General features: G+C 37.6%; 2 protein-coding genes across 8 annotated transcripts in view; both read right to left on the bottom strand.

The window, feature by feature from the left end:
- LOC309622639 (protocadherin alpha-C2) overlaps positions 1-25,976 on the bottom strand; it is a gene marked incomplete at its 5' end in the record, with an annotated part of 176,592 nt that overhangs the window by 58,996 nt on the left and 91,620 nt on the right. The window lies entirely within an intron of this gene.
- PCDHAC1 (protocadherin alpha subfamily C, 1) lies at positions 214-24,443 on the bottom strand. The gene is given in 4 exon segments (XM_082378640.1): positions 214-7,633; positions 7,982-22,720; positions 22,724-22,960; positions 22,964-24,443. Coding segments are annotated over 3 exon segments (2,451 nt in total). The 5' UTR covers positions 24,197-24,443; the 3' UTR covers positions 214-7,633; positions 7,982-21,739.

The following is a 25,976-nucleotide window of genomic DNA, read 5'->3' as shown; positions in this document are numbered from 1 at the left end:
TGCAGGGGATGTGGATTCGATCCCTGGTTGGGGAACTAAGATCCCACATGCTGAGGGGCAACTAAGCCTGCGTGCCACAACTACTGAGCCTGCATGCTCTGGAGCCCATGTGCCACAACTAGAGAGCCTGTGTGCCACAACTACCGAGCTCACATGCTCTGGAGCCCACACGCTCTGGAGCCAGTGTGCCACAATGAAAGATCCCGCATGCCGCAATGAAGATCCTGCATGCCGCAACTAACCCGCCACAGCCAAATAAGTTAAATAAATAAATAAGTAAATAAATAAATAAAAATATGCATGGAACATGTTTTTTTAAAAGAGCTGTAAACACATATAATTGTGACTGTACTTAGGTTATGGGATTACAGATGATTTCTTTTTCTAAAACATCTACAATGATCATGTGGTACTATTTAACGGAAAAATTATTTTAAAATCTTCTTTCAACCTTACTGGCTACCTATTTCCTCAAGATAAAATCTAAAATTCTAAGCATTGCATTGAAGGATCTTATCTGATTCTAACTTACCTTTCTAGCCTCAACTTTTTCCTTGCTTACACATGTACAGTATACTCTGGCCAAAGCAAACTATTTTCAGCTTCTCTTATGATTTCTCATTCCTCCAGGCCTTTATGGTTTTTGCTCTGCCTGAAATACTCATTCTCCACTCTACCTCCTTGCTTCCCAAACGATCCATTAATCTTCTGCTATAGAGATATCTTACACAGGAAGATTTCCCTGCCTATCCCCACCCTCCATCAAACACCATACTGAGTTAGTTGCTTTTCCTCTGGGCTTCCTAGGTAGCACGTATTTGTTTCACTGTAGCTCTAATTTGTTTGTATTATATTTGACAGTTTACCTGTTTATTGTTGAGATATCTTTCACTGTTATGGATTATATCTTATCTGTCTCCACATTTTGAGTGTCTCATCCTCAAAAAAGCATGTCAAATGGAGTGACTAGAATAAAGAAATATAGAAATTGTTTTATGCCAAGTAAAGCCACAAATACCACCTCTAATAAAGTTTGATTATCTGAATGTTTTTGTGTTTTCTTTTTTTATTGAAATATAGTTGATTTACAATGTCATGTTAGTGTCAGGTATACAGCACAGTGATTCAGTTATATACATATACACACACATATATATGTATATATGTATATATATATATGTGTGTATATATATGTATTCTTTTTCAGATTCTTTTACCTTATAGGTTATTGTCTGAATGTTTTAAGTGAAAGCATGTGCTCTCTTGGTTCGACTAAGTATTTCATAGTAGGACTAATGTATGAATTACTTTCTTTCCAAAATTAATAATAAAATATTTAAATTCCCCTATAAAGCATTTCAATACTACTTAGATGCTAGTCTGCTGGTGATAAAACTGTATGATAGGGAATCTCAGCTAATGGCAGCCTAAATTATTCAGAGCAGCCATCTTACTAAAAGCAAGTAAATATTCTGGATAAAATATTAAAACAATTATCTTAAAAGCACTGAAAACCTGATAAGTTAATGAGGAACTGCTAAGACAAATTCTGGAGGAAACTTAAATCCAAAGAGGTGAGCAGAATTTTGAACTTGCTTTTCGTTCTGAAAGCATCTGCCAGCGCAAACTTGGACATAAATTCAGATAATTTGTGGGATGAGGAAGACAGAACTTAAGGACCAGAATGTACATAAACTAAGGATTCTTATAGGATCTCCAACTACAGTAATCTGGAACCCCAAGGACTATATTCTCCAGGTAATGGTGTAACAAACCTACCCACTCTCCAGCCCAGAGAACTGCTGGGCAGTTTGACTTGGAGCCAACCAGAACAGAAGGAAAACAGGAAAGGAAAAAAAATCTTATAAAGTTGTGGTTGGATACTGGATATCCCACAGATTTTCAGCTGGGCATACATAGAGTCTAAGTCTCCAAAGACCCTCAAGTCTTGAACTTAGATTAAAGCAGTTTACGACTAGTAGTTTTCAGACACCGGCAGATGTAAATAAAAATCTATCCTGAAGGCACTTTCATTCAAGATCTCAGGATATCCTGACAAATATTATTTTCAGGGTAATGACCATCACAAGTCAGGGGAAATCTGGCACACATGGAAATATGGAGCTGTGATCAAAAACCAGCTGAAGCAGCAGATAGCAGAAACATACTTTCAGACTGCAGACTCTAGAAATATCAAAGATTTAATATATCTAAAGAAATAAAAAGCAAGCTTGAAAATATTTTCAGAGAAGAAAAAATAAATTTAAAATGTCCCAGCAGATTTGAACAATAATAAATAGAATTTTTAAATGAAAAATATAATAACTAAAAAAAAACCTCAAGGGAAACTTCTAATAGCATATTAGACACAAAATAAAGACAAAATTAGTAAAACTGTAAGAAAACTAATAAGAAATAACTCATAAAACAGCACAATGAGACAACAGTGGAACCCCGAAGACAGCTGATAACTCTAATGTGTCAAAATGAAATAAATGCCAACCTAGAATTCTATAGCCAAGGAAAAATATCAAGAATGACATTATAGGCTAACAAAAACTAAAATAGTTCATCACCAGCAGAAGTAGAGATAAAGAGAGTTATTTCATAATGTTAAAAGTTTCAATTAACAGGAAAATATTACAAATTTAAATTTGGTTAAGTATCTAAATAAAATAAAAAGCCTCAAAATATATTAAGTAAAATATTGACATAAGTCCAAGAAGAAATAAACAATTCACCATTTATAGTGGGACACTTTAACATAACTTTTCAGTCACATAAAATAAGCAAATAAAAAGAATAAAAAAGAATATAGAATATTTGAACAACACAATTAGCAAAAGACTTAACAAACATATATAGAGCACTCCTATATGCAATTTCAGAATACTACCCTTTCATGAACATAGACATTCATGAACATTTACAAAAATTGACCATTCACACCCTGAAATCCTATACGAGAATCAATGATATGCAGCTATATAAACAACATGGATGAGTCTCACAAATAATCATGTTTAGCCAAAGATAATAAAACAAAAGCATACATACTATATAATTCCATATATATAAAGTATAAAAACAGCAAAACAAATCAAGGTTGTTAGAAGTCAGAATAGTGGTTACCCTCGGGCGGATCGTTATTGGAGTTTCTGGAGTGCCGACAATGTTCTGTGTCTAGATCTGTGTGCTAGTTACATAGATGTGTTAAATTTGTGTACATTTATCCAGCTGTACATTTATGATGTGTGCACTTTTCTATACGTATATTATACTTCAATAAACAAAAAGTTTCCAAAAAATGACTATATGATGGGCTGCAAAGCAAATTTCAACAAATATGAAAGAATTAAAATCACACTGGATATGATTTGATGACAGTGGGATGTAACAAGAAATCTATAACTAAAAGATTATAGAATATAATCTTTATATATATAATATATACATATAATCTTTATATAATACAATATGTTTAATTTTCATAAACGCACCATGTACTCATGTGCATTTTAAAGGTTTTAAAGAGTTTCATTCTGCAGTTGTTGAGTGATTTTATACACACACACGTACAAGTTTGTTATCCCCCTTATTCAAATTCTCTGTATCCTTATTGATTTTCTTTTGTCTCCTTATTCTGTTTCTGAACAAAGTATGTTAAAATTTCCCATTCTGGTATGGATTTCTCTACTTCTCCTTGGAGTTTACCCATTTTTGCTTAAGGTACTTAAAGATTATGTTATTAATTAGTGGATTGACCCTTGTATTATTATGTAATGTCCCTATTTATATCTATATGGCTTCTTGCCTTAGGGTCCACTATAAGTGATATGTGTATAGCTAGCTATGCAGTTTTCCTTTTCATAACTGTTTACACGGTATGTCTCTTTCCAACCTTTTACTTCCAACTTTTCTTTATCCTTTTTATAACGGTGTGTCTCTAATAGGTGACATATGGGTGTTTAATTTCTAACCAGTCTGACCATCTTTGTTAATTGGAGTGTTTAGTCTGTTTACATTTAATGTAACTAGTGATATACCTGGATTTTAATCACCTACTTGTATTTATTTACCTTATCTAATTTGCCTTTTCCCCCTCTTTCTTGCCTTCTTTTAGACTAATTAAGTATATTTTTATCTTATTTTCTCCCCACTATTAACTTATTGGTTACTTTTTTTTTTACTATCTTAAATGGATTATCTTAGAAGATAATCCTTCATCCTTGACTTATTAAAGTCTAATATAATTTTTTACTTTCACCATTTCCAGGACAATGCAATGGGCTCAAATCCTTTTAATTCCATTTATCTCTCTCCATATTTTTGTTATTGTCCTCATATACTTCAGTTATTTTTATATTTTAAATTCTACTATGCATTATTGTTGTTTTATTCAGTAAGTATTTACTTTCTCCGCTGCTTCCTTCTCTTCCTTCCTTCCTTCCCTCCTATATTTCTATGCTTCTACTTGGGAATATTTTCCATATAACTAAAGAAATTACTTACTATCTCCTTCATGCAAATCTGATTGAGATGTATTTCCTCAATTTTGTTTTGCTTGAAAATATTTTTATTTACTTCTTTTGTTTGTTTATTGGTTTTTGTTTGTTTTATTTGGGATTTTGGTTCCCCGACCAAGGATCGAACCCATGTTCCCTGCAGTGGAAGCTCAGAGTCTTAACCACTGGACCACCAGGGAAGTCCCTATTTACTTCTTTTTCTGAAGGATATTTTTTCTGGGTATAAAATTCTAGGTTATCAGATTTTTTTTTAAAGCCCTTGAAGATGTCATTTCATTGTTTTCTGGCTTCCATTTTTTTCTTGAGATCTCAGTTGTCAGTCTTCCTATTGCTCATTTTAAGGTAATATGTTTTTTATTTTTTATTTTTTGGCATTCAAAAGATGGCTCACTGAAAAAACTAATAAAATCAATAAATCTATGGCAAAACTTACCAAAAAAAGAGAAATAAAAAATACCGAACTAGGAATGCAAAAAGAAACATCATATGGTTCTTACAACATTAAAATAATAATAAGAAATATTATGAACAATTTTAAGCCTATACATTATAAATTTATATTTGTGCATTTGACTAAATGCACAAATTTATTGGAAAACACAATGAAGCAAATTGCTACAACTAGAAACAGAAGATCTGTATAGTTCCATACCTATAATAGATATTGATTTATAATTAAAAACGTTTTCATGAAGAGAACTCTAGTCCAATACGGCTTCACTTTGAATTCTTCCAAATGTTTATGGGAGGAAAAAAAACTGACTTATATACACAAACTTTCTAAAGAATTGAAAAAAGGTAACACTTATCAATTTACTATATGAGGCCAGCATAGTCTTGATACCAAACCCTGACAAAAACATTATAAAAATGGAAATTTTCTATCATAAACCCAGATTTTTAAAATTCTAAGCAAAATGTTAGGAAACTAAATCTAGTGATATTAAAAAAAGATAATACATTGAAACTAGATTTATTCTAAAAATGGAAGATTGGTTTATTACTATTAAATAGACCAACATAATTCATGGTTTGAATACAATAAAAGGATGAAAATCATAGATCACCTCAATAAACAGAAAAATATGTGATAAATTTAACACGCATTCATTATTTTTAAAAAAAGAAGGTTAAAAGAAACATCTTAGTATGTTGGAATGGGAAGGAAACTTCCTTAGTCTAAAAATATCTGAAAAAAAGTCAAACAATGTATTTTACATTAAATATTAAAAACATTCTGAGATCAGGAATAAAACAAGATTACTCATTACCATCACTTCAATTCAACAATGCCATAAAACAGGAAAACTATATGGTTAGAAGTAGAAATAAATAAGTAAACTAACATTATTTGGAGATGGCATGATAATATATGTAGAAAATATAAAATAATATAAAATGTGAGATTTTAAAATAAATTTAGCAAGGACACTGAATACAAAATTAATATAAAAATAGTTTTATATTTATATACTTGCAACAAAAACTATAAAATAAAAAATTTTAAATAGCATTTAAAATAGCATCAAAATATCAAATATCTAATGAAAGTTGTGCAGAGGCCTTAGGAGAGGGGGTAGAAAAAGGTATTCCATGTAAATGGAAACAAAAAGAAAGCTGGAGTAGCAATACTTACATCAGACAAAATACACTTTAACACAAAGAGTATAATAAGACACAAAGAAGGAACTTACATTATAATAAAGGGATCAATCCAACAAGAAGATGTAACAACTGTAAATATATTGCATTGGCCAAAAAGGTCGTTCAGGTTTTTCTGTAAGATCTTACAGAAAAACCTGAACGACCTTTTTGACCAACCCAATATATGCACCCAACATAGGAGCACCTAAATACATAAAGCAAATATTAACAAATGTAATGAAAGAAATTAACAGTAACACAATAATAGAAAAGGACTTTAACATGCCACTTACATTAGTGAATAGATCACCCAGACAGAAAATCAATAAGGAAATGCTGGCCTTAAATGACACATTAGGCCAGATGAACTTACTAGATATATAGTCCATTCCATGCAAAAGCAGCAGAAAACACATTCTTTTCAAGTACACATGGAGCATTCTCCAGGATAGATCACATGCTAAGCCACAAAACAAGACCCAGTAAATTTTAGAAGAATGAAATCACATCAAGCATCTTTTCCAGCCACAACACTATAAGACTAGAAATCAACTATAAAGAAAAAACTGAAAAAAAACCCCAAAACACAAACATGTGGAGGCTAAACAATATGCTAAACAACCAAAGGGTCACTGAAGAAGTCAAAGAGAAAATCGAAAAATACCTGGAGATAAATGAAAACAGAAACACAACGATCCCAAATCTATGGGACACAGCAAAAGCAGTTTTAAAAGGGAAGATTACAGCAATACAAGCCTACCTTAGGCTTGTACCTTAGGAAATAAGAAAAATCTTAAACAATCTAACTTTACACCTAAAGGAACTAGAAAAAGAATAACAAACAAAACCCAAAGTTAGCAGAAAGAAAGAAATCATAAAGACCAAAGAAGAAATTTATGAAATAGAGACTAAAAAAAAAAAAAAAAAGAAAACATCAATGAAACTAAGAGCTGGTTCTTTGAAAAGATAAACAAAATTGATAAACCCTTAGCCAGACTCATGAAGAAAAAAAGAGGACCCAAATAAATAAAATCAGAAATGAAAAGGAGAAGTGACAATTGACATCACAGAAATACAAATATCATAAGAGATTACTATGAACAATTATATGCAAATAAAATGGACAACCTAGAAGAAATGAATAAAGCAAAAATAAACAAATGGGACCACATCAAACTAAAACAGTTTTGCACAGCAAAGGAATCTATCAACAAAATGAAAACACCACCTACTGATTGGGACAAGATATTTGCAAATGACATATACAATAAGCGGTTAATATCCAAAATATACAAAGAACTCATATAACTCAACATCAAAAAAAAAAAACCTGATTAAAAAATGGGCAGAGGATCTGAATAGACATTTTTCCAAAGAAGACATACAGATGGCCAACAGTTACATGAAAAGATGCTCAACATCACTAATCATCAGGGAAATGCAAATCAAAACCACATTGAGGGCTTCCCTGGTGGCGCAGTGGTTGAGAATCTGCCTGCTAATGCAGGGGACACGGGTTCGAGCCCTGGTCTGGGAAGATCCCACATACCGCAGAGCAACTGGGCCCGTGAGCCACAATTGCTGAGCCTGCGCATCTGGAGCCTGTGCTCCGCAACAAGAGAGGCCGCGATAATGAGAGGCCCGCGCACCATGATGAAGAGTGGCCCCCACTTGCCACAACTAGAGAAAGCCCTCACACAGAAACGAAGACCAACACAGACATAAATAAATAAATAATAAATAAATTTTGAAAAAAAAAAAGAAAATTTGGACACTTAGAATGAATTAAAAAAAAAAAACCACATTGAGACATCACCTCACACTTGTCAGAATGGCTATTATCAAAAAGACAACAAATAAGAAAGAAGTGTTGGCGACAATGTGGAGAAAAGGGAACACTCATGCACTGTTTAAAGGAATGTAAATCAGTGCAACCACTACAGAAAACAGTATGATGTTTCCTCAAAAGATTAAAAACAGAACTACCATACAATCCAGCAATTCCACTTCTTGGTATTTTTCCAAAGAAAATGAAAATATTAATTTGAAAAGATATATGAACCCCTATGTTCACTGCAGCATTAATCACTATTAATAGCCAAGATACGGAAGCAACGTAAGTGCCCAGAAACAGTGCCCAGCTGAGATGAATACTACTCAGCCATATAAAAGAATGAAATCTTGCCATTTGTGACAACCTGGATGGACCTTGAGGTTATTATGCTAAGTGAAATAAGTCAGACAACCACAAATACTGTAAGATTCCACTTATATGTGGAATCTAAAGACAAAACAAATGAATAAACAAAACAGAAACAGAGTCATAGATACAGAGAACAAACAGGTGGTTGCCAGAAGGGAAGGGGTTGGGGGATGAGTGAACTAGGTAAGGGAAATTAAGAGGTGCAAACTTCCAGTTACAGAATAAATGAGTCACAGGTATAAAATGTACAGTGTGGAAAATACAGTCAATAATAATGTAATATCTTTGTATGGTGACAAATGGTAACTAGACTTATTATGGTGATCATTTCATAACATATAGAAATATCAAGTCTCTATGTTGTACACCAGAACTAACATAGTGCTGTAGGTCAATTATACTTCAAAAACAAACAAACTCATAGAGAAAGACATCACATTTGTGGTTACCAAAGGAGGGGGTGGGGGAGAGGGGGAACTGGATAAAGGTGGTTCAAAAATATTTAATTTTAAAAAGCAAGTGCTGAGGAACCAAGATGGCGGAGTAAAAGGACGTGCTCTCACTCCCTCTTGTGAGAACACCAGAATCACAACTAGCTGCTGGACAATCATCGACAGGAAGAAACTGGAACTCACCAAAAAAGATACCCCACATCCAAAGACAAAGGAGAAGCCACAATGAGACAATAGGAGGGGTGCGATCACAGTAAAATCAAATCCCATAACTACTGGGTAGGTGACTCACAGAATGGAGAACACTTATACCACAGAAGTCCACCCCCTGGAGTGAAGGTTCTGAGCCCCACGTCAGGCTTCCCAACCGGGGGGTCCGGCAATGCGAAGAGGAATACCTAGAGAATCAGACTTTGAAAGCTAGTGGGATTTGATTGCAGGACTTTGACAGGACTGGGGGAAACAGAGACTCCACTCTTGGAGGGCACACACAAAGTAGTGTGGGCATCGGGACCCAGGGGAAGGAGCAGTGACCCCAGGGGAGACTGAACCACACCTGCCTGCTAGTGTTGGAGGGTCTCCTGCAGAGGAGGGGGGTGGCTGTGGCTCACCATGGGGACAAGGACACTGGCAGCAGAAGTTCTGGGAAGTACTCCTTGGCGTGAGCCCTCCCAGAGTCCGTCATTAGCCCCACCAAAGAGCCCAGGTAGGCTCCAGTGTTGGGTTGCCTCAGGCCAAACAACCAACAGGGAGGGAACCCACCAATCAGCAGTGAATCGGATTAAAGTTTTACTGAGCTCTGCCCACCACAGCAACAGTCAGCTCTACCCACCACCAGTCCCTCCCATCAGGAAACTTGCACAAGCCTCTTAGATAGCCTCATCCACCAGAGGGCAGACAGCAGAAGCAAGAAGAACTACAACCCTGCAGCCTGTGGAACAAAAACCACATTCACAGAAAGATAGACAAGATGAAAAGGCAGAGCACCATGTACCGGATGAAGGAACAAGATAAAACCCCAGAAAAACAACTAAATGAAGTGGAGATAGGCAACCTTCCAGAAAAAGAATTCAGAATAATGATAGTGAAGATGATCCAGGACCTCGGAAAAAGAGTGGAGGCAAAAATCGAGAAGATGCAAGAAATGTTTAACAAAGACCTAGAAGAATTAAAGAACAAGCAAACAGAGATGAACAAAACAATAACTGAAATGAAAACTACACTAGAAGGAATCAATAGCAGAATAACTGAGGCAGAAGAACGGATAAGTGACCTGGAAGACAGAATGGGAGAATTCACTGCTGCGGAAGAGAATAAAGAAAAAAGAATGAAAAGAAATGAAGACAGCCTAAGAGACCTCTGGGACAACATTAAACGCAACAGCATTCGCATTATAGGGGTCCCAGAAGGAGAAGAGAGAGAGAAAGGACCAGAGAAAATATTTGAAGAGATTATAGTCGAAAACTTCCCTAACGTGGGAAAGGAAATAGCCACCCAAGTCCAGGAAGCTCAGCAAGCCCCATACAGGACAAACCCAAGGAGAAACACACCGAGACACATAGTAATCAAATTGACAAAAATTAAACACAAAGAAAAATTATTGAAACCAGCAAGGGAAAAACAACAAATAACATACAAGGAAACTCCCAAAAGGTTAACAGCTGATTTATCAGCAGAAACTCTACAAGCCAGAAGGGAGTGGCATGATAAAGTGATGAAAGGGAAGAACCTACAACCAAGATTACTCTACCCAGCAAGGATCTCATTCAGATTCGATGGAGAAATCAAAAGCTTTACAGACAAGCAAAAGCTAAGAGAATTCAGCACCACCAAACCAGTTCTACAACAAATTCTAAAGGAACTTCTCTAAGTGGGAAACACAAGAGAAGAAAAGGACCTACAAAAACAAACCCATAACAATTAAGAAAATGGTCATAGGAACATACATATCAATAATTACCTTAAACGTGAATGGATTAAATGCTCCAACCAAAAGACACAGGCTTCTTGAATGGATACAAAAACAAGACCCATATATATGCTGTCTAAAAGAGACCCACTTCAGACCTAGGGACACATTCAACTGAAAGTGAGGGGTTGGAAAAAGATATTCCATGCAAATGGAAATCAAAGAAAGCTGGAATAGCAATACTCATATCAGATAAAATAGACTTTAAAATAAAGAACGTTACAAGAGACAAGGAAAGACACTACATAATGATCAAGGGATCAATCCAAGAAGAAGATATAACAATTATAAATATATATGCACCCAACATAGGAGCACCTCAATACATAAGGCAACTGCTAACAGCTATAAAAGAGGAAATTGACAGTAACACAATATAGTGGGGGATTTTAACACCTCACTTACACCAATGGACAGATCATCCAAACAGAACATAAATAAGGAAACAGAAGCTTTAAATGACAAAATAGACCAGATAGATTTAATTGATATTTATAGGACATTCCATCCAAAAACAGCAGATTACGCTTTCTTCTCAAGTGCGCACAGAACATTCTCCAGGATAGATCACATCTTGGGTCACAAATCAAGCCTCAGTAAATTTAAGAAAATTGAAATCATATCAAGCACCTTTTCTGACCAAAACGCTATGAGATTAGAAATCAATTACAAGGGGAAAAAAACGTAAAAAACACTAACACATGGAGGCTAAACAATACGTTACTAAATAACCAAGCGATCACTGAAGAAATCAAAGAGGAAATCAAAAAATACCTAGTGACAAATGACAATGAAAACACAACGATCCAAAACCTATGGGATGCAGCAAAAGCAGTTCTAAGAGGGAAGTTTATAGCTATACAAGCCTACCTAAAGAAACAAGAAAAATCTCAAGTAAACAATCTAACCTTACACCTAAAGGAACTAGAGAAAGAAGAACAAACAAAACCAAAATTTAGCAGAAGGAAAGAAATCATAAAGATCAGAGCAGAAATAAATGAAATAGAAACAAAGAAAACAATAGCAAAGATCAATAAAACTAAAAGCTGGTTCTTTGAGAAGATAAACAAAATTGATAATCCATTAGCCAGACTCATCAAGAAAAAGAGGGAAATGACTCAAATCCATAAAATTAGAAATGAAAAAGGAGAAGTTACAACAGACACTGCAGAAATACAAAGCATCCAAAGAGACTGCTACAAGCAACTCTATGCCAATAAAATGGACAACCTGGAAGAAATGGACAAATTCTTAGAAAGGTATAAACTTCCAAGACTGAAACAGGAAGAAATAGAAAATAAGAACAGACCAATCACATGTAATGAAATTGAAACTGTGATTAAAAATCTTCCAACAAACAAAGGTCCCAGGACCAGATGGCTTCACAGGTGAATTCTATCAAACATTTAGAGACGAGCTAACACCCATCCTTCTCAAACTCTTCCAAAAAATTGCAGAGGAAGGAACACTCCCAAACTCATTCTATGAGGCTACCATCACCCTGATACAAAAACCAGACAAAGATACTACAAAAAAAGAAAATTACAGACCAATATCACTGATGAATATAGATGCAAAAATCCTCAACAAAATGCTAGCAAACAGAACCCAACAACACATTAAAAGGATCATACACCATGATCAAGTGGGATTTATCCCAGGGATGCAAGGATTCTTCAATATATGCAAATCAATCAATGTGATACACCATATTAACAAATTGAAGGATAAAAACCATATGATCATCTCAGTAGATGCAGAAAAAGCTTTTGACAAAATTCAACACCCATTTATGATAAACACTCTCCAGAAAGTGGGCATAGAGGGAACCTACCTCAACATAATAACAACAAACCATATTGCCATATATGACAAACCCACAGCAAACATCATTCTCAATGGTGAAAAACTGAAAGCATTTCCTCTACGATCAGGAACAAGACAAGGATGTCCACTCTCACCACTATTATTCAACATAGTTTTGCAAGTCCTAGCCACGGCAATTAAAGAAAAAGAAATAAATGGAATACAAATTGGAAAAGAAGAAGTAAAACTGTCACTGTTTGCAGATGACATGATACTATACATAGAGAATCCTAAAGATGCCACCAGAAAACTACTAGAGCTAATCAATGAATTTGGTAAAGTTGCAGGATACAAAATTAATGCACAGAAATCTCTTGCATTCCTATACACTAATGATGAAAAATCTGAAAGAGAAATTAAGGAAACACTCCCATTTACCATTCCAAAAAAATGAATAAAATACCTAGGAATAAACCTACCTAGGGAGACAAAAGACCTGTATGCAGAAAACTATAAGACACTGATGAAAGAAATTAAAGATGATACAAACAGATGGAGAGATATACCATGTTCTTGGATTGGAAGAATCAATACTGTGGAAATGACTATACTACGCAAAGCAATCTACAGATTCAATGCAATCCCTATCAAATTACCAATGGCATTTTTTATGGAACTAGAACAAAAAATCTTAAAATTTGTATGGAGACACAAAAGACCCCGAAGAGCCAAAGCAGTTTTGAGGGAAAAAAACGGAGCTGGAGGAATCAGACTCCCTGACTTCGGACTATACTACAAAGCTACAGTAATCAAGACAATATGGTACTGGCACAAAAACAGAAACATAGATCAATGGAACAAGATAGAAAGCCCAGAGATAAACCCACACACCTATGGTCAACTAATCTATGACAAAGGAGGCAAGGATATACAATGGAGAAAAGACAGTCTCTTCAATAAGTGGTGCTTGGAAAACTGGACAGCTACATGTAAAAGAATGAAATTAGAACACTCCCTAACACCATACACAAAAATAAACTCACAATGGATTAGAGACCTAAATGTAAGAGTGGACACTATAAAACTCTTAGAGGAAAACATAGGAAGAATACTCTACAACATAAATCACAGCAAGATCTTTTTTGATCCACCTCCTAGAGTAATGGAAATAAAAACAAAAATAAACAAATGGGACCTAATAAAACTTAAAATCTTTTGCACAGCAAAGGAAACCATAAACAAGACGAAAAGACAACCCTCAGAATGGGAGAAAATATTTGCAAACGAATCAATGGACAAAGGATTAATCTCCAAAATATATAAACAGCTCATGCAGCTCAATATTAAAGAAACAAACAACCCAATCCAAAATTGCGCAGAAGACCTAAATAGACATTTCTCCAAAGAAGACATACAGATGGCTGAGAAGCACAAGAAAAGCTGCTCAACATCACTAATTATTAGAGAAATGTGAATCAAAACTACGATGAGGTATCACCTCACACCAGTTAGAATGGGCATCATCAGCAAATCTACAAACAACAAATGCTGGAGAGGGTGTGGAGAAAAGGGAACCCTCTTGCACTGTTGGTGGGAATGTAAATTGATACAGCCTTTATGGAGAACAGTATGGAGGTTCCTTAAAAAACCAAAAATAGAATTATCATATGATCTAGCAATCCCACTACTGGGCATATACCCAGAGAAAACCATAATTCAAAAAGACGCATGCACCCCAATGTTCATTGCAGCACTATTTACAATAGTCAGGTCATGGAAGCAACCTAAATGCCCATCGACAGATGAATGGATAAAGAAGTTGTGGTACATATATACAATGGAATATTACTCAGCCATAAAAAGGAATGAAATTGGGTCATTTGTTGAGACGTGGATGGACCTAGAGACTGTCATACAGAGTGAAGTAAGTCAGAAAGAGAAAAACAAATATCGTATATTAACGCATGTATGTGGAACCTAGAAAAATGGTACAGATGAACCGGTTTGCAGGGCAGAAGTTGAGACACAGATGTAGAGAACAAACGTATGGACACCAAGGCGGGAAAGCCGCGGCGGGGTGGGGATGGTGGTGTGATGAATTGGGCAATTGGGATTGACATGTATACACTGATGTGTATAAAATTGATGACTAATAAGAACCTGCTGCATAAAAAAATAAATAAAATTAAATTAAAACATTTTTTTAAAAAAGCAAGCCCTCACTGTGAAAGCAACTTTAAACAAATGAACCTAACTCTATGTAGTTGGTGGCATAACTACACAGAGATGAACTATTCCAAGATACTTTAAAACACAGTAACTTGTACAAGCCTAGTAAAATATACCCTACAAATGAAAAGAATGGCAAAAATATTAAACTGTTACTGTAATCACATTGTTGGTGTAATGCTGATATTGTTTTCTAAGTCTGTTCTTTGAGTAGTGTGTGGTAATAAATTAGTAATTATGTTGATATAAATGAACACTGGGATTTTTATGGGAGAAAGGAGATACAAATGTAAGAGCAATGAAATTAAGTAAAAACCTTAGAGTTCTGAACTTGAATTGTAAAGATTAGTATGAACTTGTGATTTATTTTACCTTTTAAAAAAATGCATATCCCCTAGTTCACACCTAGAAACGCTGACTCAACCATGTAGGAATAAGCACACCTATTGTCCAGATTATATTTCTAAATACCATCTCCCAGAAAAAAGAATTGAAGGATCCTGTAGAATGGTTGACTCCAGGTCTGAGACAGGAAATTTACAAGATGAACTTGGGTATTTATAACACCAGAAGACAGACATTCTCTTAAAAATGAATGAAATGAGCCTGTCACTGCAAGGAAAACAAGTGACAGTATTTGTTGCAAATGATAAAATTTAAGATTTTGAGTAAGAATCATAATTTTGGAAAACTTTTGTCTGCCACCATGAGCTTGTAGCTTCCCAATACTAAAAGACTGTCTGATGAGATCAATGGTGGTATTGACAAATGTGATTTTTTGTTATTGCATAATAAAATGTGTCCACATTTGGAAGATCTGTATAGCTCAGTGAACCAATATTTCTCAAACAACCAATAAACCTGACTTTAAAAAAAGTATACAATGGAAGGGAGGGATGAATGATCTAAGCATTTTAATATTCACTTTGTAGACTGTTCAGTATTCAATTATTACATTACATGGGAAAAAACACAAATCTAGAACTTAAATTTTAAAAATGAGATACTAGTGCACACCACTATAACAATGAAAATGTAAAAGTCTGGTAATACTAATTATTCAAGAATGTGGAGTAACTGAAACTCTCAAGCGCTGCTGGCAGGAGAGGAACTTGGAACAACTAATTTGGGAACCTGTTGGCAGTATCTATTAAAGTTGAGCATACTCATACCATATAACCAAGCAATTTCTACTACTAGATACATAGTCAACAGAAATGCAAATATGTGCACCGAAAGACATGGAAAAAAATGTTCATAGCAGAATTGTCCATAATAGCAAAAATAAACTTGAAAAAAATGTCCATCAGCAGAAAAATGGATAAATAAATTGTGATATATTCATACAATGTGACATACAGCAATTTAATTGATGGATTATTGCTATACACAGCAGGCCAGATGATTGTCACATGTATGATATTGAATTAAATTAGCCAGACACAAAAACATAATCATACCATACGATTCTATTTTTATGATGTTGGAATTCATGATAATAGTTATATTTCAGAAGGGAGTAAAGATAGAGGAGGCTGAGGGGGGCTTGGGGTGCTGGTAATGCTCTTCTACTTCTTTACCTCTGTGGTGATTACATGATTCTGTTGATTTTGGATTGTTCAGCATGTTATACATATACGATATATGAACTTTTATGTATGTTATACTTCAATTAAAATTTTAAAAATATGATTTGCATGAAGCAGCTAATACCATACTTAGGGGAATTTTTCAGCTTTAAATCCATACATTAAAAATAACAAAACCTGAAAAACAATAAGCTGTATAAGAAGCTAGAAATCAAATAGCAAATTGAACATAAATAAAATATTAGGAGGTAAATAATGTTAAGAGCAGAAATCAATTAAATAGAAAGCAAATATACAAGCAAGAGAATCCCAAAAGCCAGGTTAGTCCTGAAAGGCTAATATAATAAGCTACTTCCAAGTCTAACCAGGAAAAATGAGAGGTGACAATAACGTCAAGATTGGAAAGAGGAATATCACTACAGATCCTGTAGATGTTACAAAGATCACAAAGAGGATATTATAAAAAACTTTATGCCAAAATATTTGAAAATTTAGATAAAATTAACATATTTCTGGAAAAAGAATTTACAGAAATGAAACAAGAAGAATAAAAATATGAATATTTCTCTTACTAATAAAGAAATGTGATTTCATGATTTAAAACTTTCCCACAAAGAAAACTTAAGGCACAGAGAACATCCCTAGTGAATCCTACTAAATATTTAAGACAGAAATAACACCAATCTTAACAAACATGACCAGAGACTAGAAAAAAAGGAGAGGAAAAAAAACACTTCTAACTTGTTTAATAAGGCCAGCATAACCTTGATACCAAATCCTTAAAAGAAAGGAAAATGACATGCCAATCTCAAGTGATGAATATAGATGCCAAAACCCACTATTAAGATGTCTTAATTGGTTGTTTTTATTTTGAATGAGCATCATTTTGATTCTAAACAAAACAGCTGTGATCTTTGCTTAAAGATTCTAAAGAATAAACATAATGTGCCTGAATTCAGAGAGTACATTTTGAGGTATGTCAATAGAGCTTAGCTATGAAAACAGTATATGTGTACCTGGCAACCAGATGGCTCTAGGAACAGCCAGCAATTTGGGTTGGGACAGAAAGGCTTTTCTCTTTCTCTGCAGCATAGGAGACAACGTGACTGCATATTCATTCCTAGATTCCAAGACAAGTTCCAGATGAATATATAATGACCTTCTGTGTTTATAGCTTGAGGAAGAAATTCTTATCCTAATTCTTTCTCATAAATGCAGTATAAAAGAGACACGTGGTTTCCTGACCCATTCTCATCTCATCAATTAAAATTGGGAACAAGGTGAGTAACCACCTTTATCATTAAGTTTTCGTTTTAAAGAATAATCCTTACCAATAAATTCCTTGCTTCCCATACTTTAATCAGAGTCCTAGATTGTGATTTATATTCATTTGACATTCTGCCAAATGTTATTTCTGATATTCACGTTACACGCATTTGAGCAATGTAAAAACCTCTTAGTAATTTAGTCTACCTTCATCCCAAGCCAGCTAAAGTGTATTTAGTCTCTGGAATATTATTGTTTCCCTCTAACTGCAAATATTGAAGGCAACAAAAATCAATAGGTCATTAATATTATCAGACGTTGTCAAAACTTTCCCACTCATACATCTCCCAAAAGCATTGCTTTTCTTTTTTCTACTCAAGTTATGATGCTCTTTTTCTCTCCTTTTCACTAGTTTGAGGTTTTTGCATTATACAATGAATACTATTGTGCTATCTATTTACATATTTTTTAATCTGAATATATATCATATACCTTGCACGCTTCCTTAGTTACTGCACTCTAAAGTTTTTCGGTGTGTGGTTATCAGCTTCAAAGTCAAAATAGATATAAGGAAACATCCAATTAACCTATGGGAAAGTCTACTTAAGGAATATACGTTAGCAAATAAAAACACCCAGCATGCCAAAAACATTCTACCACTCTGTTAACAAACAACACTGCAAAGGGGAAATATTTTATACTCCATAGATCCTGGCAAAAGAGAAACTGCCTTAATCCCAGAAGAACGATACACTAATAAAACATTGGTATGTTTAAAATATAATTTTCATGTGGAATTTTTAATAAATTTAGTTGTATGCTGTTGTGCATTTTTGCTACATTAATATTTACTATCTTAAAAAAATTGCCAATGCAACTAATTTTAAATAGTAGAGTTTACACCTCAGATACCATCTAAAAAATTAAATTGTCTATCAAGAATTTTAACAGAAAAAATTGCCATGAGACTCGTGTTGTCTACTTGTTGCACAGTGGGTCAATTTTGGTTATATCTGTTAAATATTAACAAAGAAGAGATATAGATAAAAGGTTTTCCTGAATTTCTTTTTTTCTTCCTGAATTTCTTAAGTTAATTTTTTTTAGTATTGTAAATTATACTAACATACACTCTAAACTAAAATAAGACAGAAGAGCTTAGAGTTAGAACAAAATATAAACACATATGCATCAACATGATTCTGTGTGATTCGGGCACACAGTTAAAATTATGAAATTTCACGCTTTTCAAAGGGTATATGTTTTATAAAACTGAAGCAACAAATACCTTATTTCTAGAATTCTGTAGTTGTTCTTAAGGCATTCAGTGAACACTATGATAAGCATTCTTTTCTAAAGAATCAAGATTGGATCAATATGCACTTGGATAGGAAGAAGTAAATAATAAGTGCCTGTGTTGAATTACAAATACTCCAGCTTTATAGAATTTATTTTCCCATGTTTTTATACATCAAACTTTCTATATATATAAGGAAATATCCAGCCCACACAAATTAACAGACAATGAACAACCTAAAAAGCGAAATATCAACAATGATGGAAAAAGACTGTTCAACTGGATGAGTGAGATGGCACAATAGCCCTGCACGTCTAAACAGTATATCTCTGTTACTTTATCACTCACATAAGTTTAAAAATTCTGTGGCAGGGGACATTTTCCTCTGTTATTAACTACATTTTTTTCCTTTTAAGTAGATAATTTTCCTTCTAACTCTCAGATCCATTGATCTTCCTATCACTTACTTATGTTTCCTTTGTAGTCTAGTCAAAATGTTTCTCTCAAACAATTCCTGATTCTCAAACTTCATAAACATTGCTGGTACCCTTATCTCTCCTTGTTACAGAAAGCAATGAAATAAAAGAAATAAATGGTGAATTTTCTTAATAGAGTTTATACACTGTGTTTTGATACCTGAAATACTAACATTTTGTGCACCAATTTTCTCCCTTAAAATTAACTGCATTTTAATTTTCATTCACTGCAAAGTTCACAGTATTATGATGTGCATCCCTACTAATCACTTTGTTATCTACAGGAACTGGATTTTTATTTAACCCCAGAATACAGCATTGAGATTTTTCATGCTAGCTCTAGGACCAGAAAATCCCTGTTGTGTTGTTTCATGATTATATATCATAAGGAAGAAAATAATATATTTGAAAATGGCCTTTAAACTGTTAACTATATATACACGTAAAGATAAAAAGTAAGTTAAAGTTTTTCCCTCTGTGTTGAACAGTGTTTCCATCCAATTAATATATTCACAAATTTAATTATTCATTCATCAGCAAGTATTTACTAATCATATATATTGGATTCCATTATATCATGTGTGAATATTAATTATACAAAGTTATAATGGATGCAAATCTATTTTATTTGCAGTGAACATAATTATTTGAAGGAGAATAACTTATCCAATTTTCTCCCTTATTACCTAGAAGAGTAGAACATTCCCTTCGTTCCCTTCCCTAATTTCTGCACAACCTTTCTCTTGCATCCATGATCTCTATGAGAAGTTGGAAAGTAATATTGTAAAATTGCTAAGCCAATTGCTCCCACTCCACTCAGAAAGTTTTGAAATGCCAAACAGATAAACTGAGGTGTAATTTAATTTTATTAGATGCATTACTCCCAAATATGGTATTTACTTACTTTAAGTATACTGGCTTCTAAAATAATAAGAATATTAAGTCCAAGTTGAATGGACTTTGAATAGTAAGTGCACCTCTGAACACACCAATGTTTCTGACATAACAATTACTCATCTGTCTTCTTTGTGAAATACATCAATAAGAACACAAAATAAAAGGTTGTCCAGTCCTTATACCCAATCATCTTTTCTTCTTTCTGTCAGTACAAATAGGTGTTTTGAGACATGCCTAGAACGTTTACGTACTTACAAACACTGTGTGGAACTATTAGCTGTGTTTTGGAGTATCGTTCTCAAAAAAGACTACTTTGTCAAAATGAGACTCATTGTAAAATATAGCCTAGAGAGTATGCTGCATTTTATTAAATGGTATAGCATTCACAATCCAATTCAACAGCTATCTCTACCACAAAGCCTCCTCTGATTCCCTCCTCCCTGCCTAGATGTTCTCTCATGTTCTCTCTCTCCCTTCTTTGAACATCCACTGCAATTTACTTTTACATGTTTTAGGTTATCATCATTTTTAAATCATGTATTGTAATGGTTTGAATAAACGTCTCATCGTCCATGATATTAAGTTTGTATTACACAAAGACTCTTACATAACTTTCATTCTCACCTTAGGAATCAGAATGCCTTACACATATCTGTTGCTCAAAATACTTCTAATGAAGGGATATTTGCTTTAAGTAATTCCTTAAAGAAATTCCTAAAAGGAATTATTTAAAGACACCCCAGGGGACTTCCCTGGTGGCGCAGTGGTTAAGAATCCACCTGCCAATGCAGGGGACACAGGTTTGAGCCCTGGTCCGGGAAGATCCCACATGCCGCGGAGCCACGAAGCCCATGCGCCACAACTACTAGAGCCTGTGCTCTAGAGCACTGAGCCTGTGTGCCACAACTACTGAAGCCTGCGTGCCTAGAGCCTGGGCTCTGCAACAAGAGAAGTCACCGCAATGAGAAGCACGGGCACTGAAACAAAGAGTAGCCCCTCCTTGCCACAACCAGAGAAAGCCCGCGAGCAGCAACGAGGACCCAACACAGCCAAAAATAAATAAATTTATAAAAAAAAAAAAGACACCTCAGGTTGTTTATTACCTGTACCAGAAACTTTGGTGCTTTATTTTTTTAAATTTTAGACCTTTATGCTATATTATTTTAATTGTTCTGTAATAGGTTTGAATTTCTTACCTTACTTCCTCAAAAATAAACTGTAACCTTCTTGAGGCCAAGGACAGTCTCTTTTAACACCTGTATCTTCCCAGAATGCTTAGCACAGGGGATGCTAAGCAGGAGCGTTCAATTCATTGGATTAAATGTTGCCAAAGGCTCATCTAAGAAACATTTCAGAAATAGCTAGTGGCCATTTCCTGGTCAAGGGAATCAAATCCCATAAAATTTGCTTACCATGGCATTGACATTTGCACGATCCTCTTTCCTATTCTGAGTCTGAATACAGGATATTGGCACATTCAGTCCTACCCCAGAGGCCAAATTTCTCAGGTCAGCAGCACTGTATTCCCCACGCAACAGCAAACTGTTATTGTCAGAACCAAGTCCCAGAGAGGCCCGATAGAGATAGGTCTGAGAAAGTCTTTCGACTGTAGTGACATCTATTGTGGCAGATGTCATGCAAGGATTCGAAGCCATCTTGCTTCCATATCTCAACTCCTCTGGAGAGCGACAGCAGCTCTGAGAGCAACAACCTGGGATCTGGCTCAACTTGCTACTCACAAAGAAAAGTAAGCACCCCAGAAATAAAAAGGAAACACAGGCCAGGGCAATTACTAAATACAGGTTCTGGGCGGACTGGTGCCCGCCTGTTTCCCAGCCATCTTCAAAGTCTGGAAGGACCCGAGGCACAGAGCTGCTCAACAGAACGCCCAGTGTGACAGAGGTGGAAAGGGATGGGTCTCCATGGTCCCGAACCACTACCACCACCCTCTGTTTAACTGCATCAGTGGGAAGAACTAAGCGAGCAGTATGGAGCTCTCCCATATTGGCTGAAATTCTAAAAAGGCTCGAGTCAGAAGCCTGAGAGATGTAGTAGGAAAGCCAAGCATTGGAGCCATTTTCTGCATCTTCTGCTACCACTTTTGTGACCAAGTGTCCTGTTCTGGCAGAGCGGGGCACAATTTCCACTGGGACAGAGCCATTTCTGGGCAAGGGAAACAAGATGACTGGAGCATTGTCGTTCCTGTCTACCACAAACAAGTTCACAGTCACTGTTGCACTTCTGGGAGGAATGCCACCATCCTCGGCTTCCACTTGGAAGTGACACCCCCTGAGCTGCTCAAAGTCAAAGGAAATTTTGGCAGTGATAGCCCCCCTGGAGGAGTCTACTGCCACCAAGTTAGAGGCTGCCTACCCTTCAGAGATAATATCCAACAGCTCATAAAAGACGATGCCATTCTTCCCCAGATCTGGGTCCTGGGCAAACACACGTCCTAGGGAGGCCCCAGGGCCATTGTTTTCAGCCACAAGAAGTTCCTGTTTCGGTTGAGGAAAGCTTGGTGTATTGTCGTTCACATCAGCAACTGACACAGTCAGTGTCCTGCGGGTGCTAAGTGGGGGCGAGCCACCATCTAAGGCGGTGATCAGGCCCTAGTATTCACTGACCTGCTCCCGGTCCAGCGGCCCATCAGTCAGCAAGCTGTAGTAGTTGTCAAAGGAAGCCTTCAGCTTAAAAGGGCCTCCAGTGGACATGCTACAAATGACCTTATCATTGGGACCAAGGTCCTCATCCCTTACACTAAGGAGGGCAATCACTGTGCCAGCGGCGGTGTCCTCGGAAACTGGACTGGAGAAAGTGAGGAGGTTCACCTCGGGAGCGTGATCGTTCACATCAGTCACTTCCACCAGAAGTTTGGCGGTGCTGGCTAGACCGAAGGCGCCTTCATCCCTCGCCTCGATGTATGCCTCCAACAGCGCTTCAGGCGGACCTAGTGAAGCAGCTACCCGCACTTCCCCATTTCTAGGGTGCACGTGAAAGTGGTGTCGCAGCTTTGCCTGCGTGCTATTGCTTAAGGAGTACCGGATTTCCCCATTGGAGCCTTCATCCGGGTCCGAGGCTTGAACTCGGAATAGCACAGTCCAGTTGGGTGCAGTCTCTGGCACCTTGGTGCGGTATACTGAGCGCTCAAATACAGGTGCATTGTCGTTTGTGTCCACCACGACGATGGTGACTTGTGCGTCTCCGGAGCGCGCCGGCAGCCCGCCGTCCCGGGCGGTGAGCACCAGCCGGTGGGTGGCACGCTGCTCCCGATCCAGCGCTTTCTCCCATACCAACTCCGGGTATTCGCTGCCGTCGACCCGCGACCCCATGTCCCGGCGAAAGTGCTGGCTGGGGCTCAGGCTGTAGCTTAGCACCCCATTGCTTCCCTCGTCGGCATCTTGGGCATTAGGGAGAGTAAAACGGGCTCCGGGCATCAGGAACTCGGGAATGTGCAACTGCACGTCGCCGGCAGGGAAGTGAGGCGAGTTGTCGTTGGTGTCCAGGACGTGAACGTGCATCTTGTGCAGCTCCAGCGAGTCCTCCAGCACCAGCTCATAGGTCAGGACGCAGGCAGCTTTGTCCCCGCACAGCCGTTCGCGATCCGCCGGCTCTCTGACCACCAAGCTTCCGCTGGCCAGATCGACCTCGAAGTAGGGCTCACCGTGGCTGGAAAGGAAGCGAAAGTTCCGCAAGGACAGGGAGGCCGCTGACAGCCTCAAGTCCTGGGCAACATTGCCTACGGCTACGCCCCGTTCGGTCTCCTCCGACACGGAGTATTCGAGCTGTCCCGCTGCAGAGCCGCAGGAGACCCACAAACATAGAACCGCCACCCTCCAGCCCACCATCCTCCTTCCCTCTCGGCGTCCTCGTTCCACCAGCGGTGACCCGGGAACATGCTCCGGACTCCCGGAGATCACAAGCCGTGGTTTAAAAAAAAAAAAAAAACGAGGGCCGACCGGCCGCTGCTGCCGACTGGAGGTGCAGAGACCGCCGACGTTCGCCTTCCGAATACCGGAATTGCCCGGGGCCGGCCGGCTGCGAGCTAGGCTTGCTAGACTGGAGGCTTGGCAGCCGTCTGGGAAAGCGGTGCGGGCCGGGTGCGGAGAAGTGCAGCGCCGCCTAGGGGTGCAGAGACGAGGTAAACCGCCGGCGTTGGGGAGGCGCCGTCTCGGTTCCCTGCCAGCTGGGATCTCGCCCCGCGCCCTGGCAGCGAGCGCGGGGCGGGGCAAGGAAGACGCTCCCAACAACTAACACGCCTTCCCTTAAACGGCGTTTCCTAGGACAACGCCCTGAGACCGCTGAGGTCTTAATGTCTACAACCTCTACCTGAAGACAGTTTATAACTGGGGCTGAGCTCGGCTGGCGTTTCTCCGCGACTGCTTGAAAGCGGAGCGTCGGGTCCTGGGCACTCGGACCCACCGACTCCCTACAGTGCCCGCGGAGAGGGCGGAACTCCGACAGGAACCGCGGGGCGGAGGCGCTGAGAGGCGGAACCGTGACCGTGAACCACGACACCTTCGAGGCTTAAGGAAACAGGAGCCCACAAACCAAGTGCTGGGATGCATTCCGTGATGGATTCTCAGCCTCTCCGCTGCGGGTTTAAGTCTCTTCCTGCACCTTCTTATATCCCGGGAGCTGCCAAGCCAGCGAGGGGCAGATGGGGAAGCTTCCCCGGGATTCTCACTTTTCAAGACACAAAAGTGTGCGAGCGGAATTCCGGTTCTACGTTTCCGCTTTCTTGCGGGTCAGCAGTTTCTCTTTCCCCCAGAGGCCCTACTGGGAGTGCTTTGCAAGCGGCCTCCGATGCTGTGGGCGAGGGAGGAGGTTAGCACCAAAAACTCAGAAAGATTGACAACTCATCCCCAAACAGGACGTGCAAAGCGAAGGGGAGAGAAAGTGCTGAGATACTTTAGAGTGTGACCAGAAAACTGTTCTGCAAATTTGCTCTCTGTAAATGTTTAGAAAACAGCACTGAGGTGGGGTAAGAACTGGCTTGATACCCATAAATTCTCCAGCTTTGTTTTTTGGCCAGTCTTCTGCACGGAAATCGAGACAGTGATCTGTTTTATGAAAAACAGCTCTTGGCCGCAATAAATACTGCCAGATTCCGCCTAGCACCCTATAACCAGTGGCTTCTCCAAAGAGGGAGGAGAGCTGAGAAAGACATAGACATTAAACACTAAATTCCTTACTCAAATCCTTCTTTTAATACAATTGCAGTGTCCAAAGCCCCAGGAACCAAAATTTGAAAGACAAAAGCCAAATAGAGATAAAGAATTGAAGCTTTCAGGGCATTATATTTCCTGGTCAGAAAACTGCCTACAAGTATTGATAATTATTGAAGCTGAGTACAGGATACATGGGGTTAATTACACAATTCTCTCAACTTTAGTGTATGTTTGAATATTTCTCTAATAATTTTTTAAATTGTCAATTAAAATGGAGGTGGGGGCAGGAGTAGATAGGCAGCTCCAGTTTTCTGGTTTTAAGACTAAAAGTGGGATTGGTAACTTCAGTGTGCCACTAAGAACCAGTCTCCTCTGACCATCACAAACCCATTCCTTATTTCTTCCAAGGAAGCAGGGCAGGCTGCCACATAAGACAATGTAAGTATCTAGTAAATGT

The sequence above is a fragment of the Balaenoptera borealis genome, assembly GCF_965194805.1.
Source record: "Balaenoptera borealis genome assembly, chromosome: 2".
Lineage (NCBI taxonomy): Eukaryota > Metazoa > Chordata > Mammalia > Artiodactyla > Balaenopteridae > Balaenoptera > Balaenoptera borealis.
The sequence above is the reverse complement of the archived record's forward strand: the minus strand, read 5'-3'. Positions and strand labels throughout refer to the sequence as shown.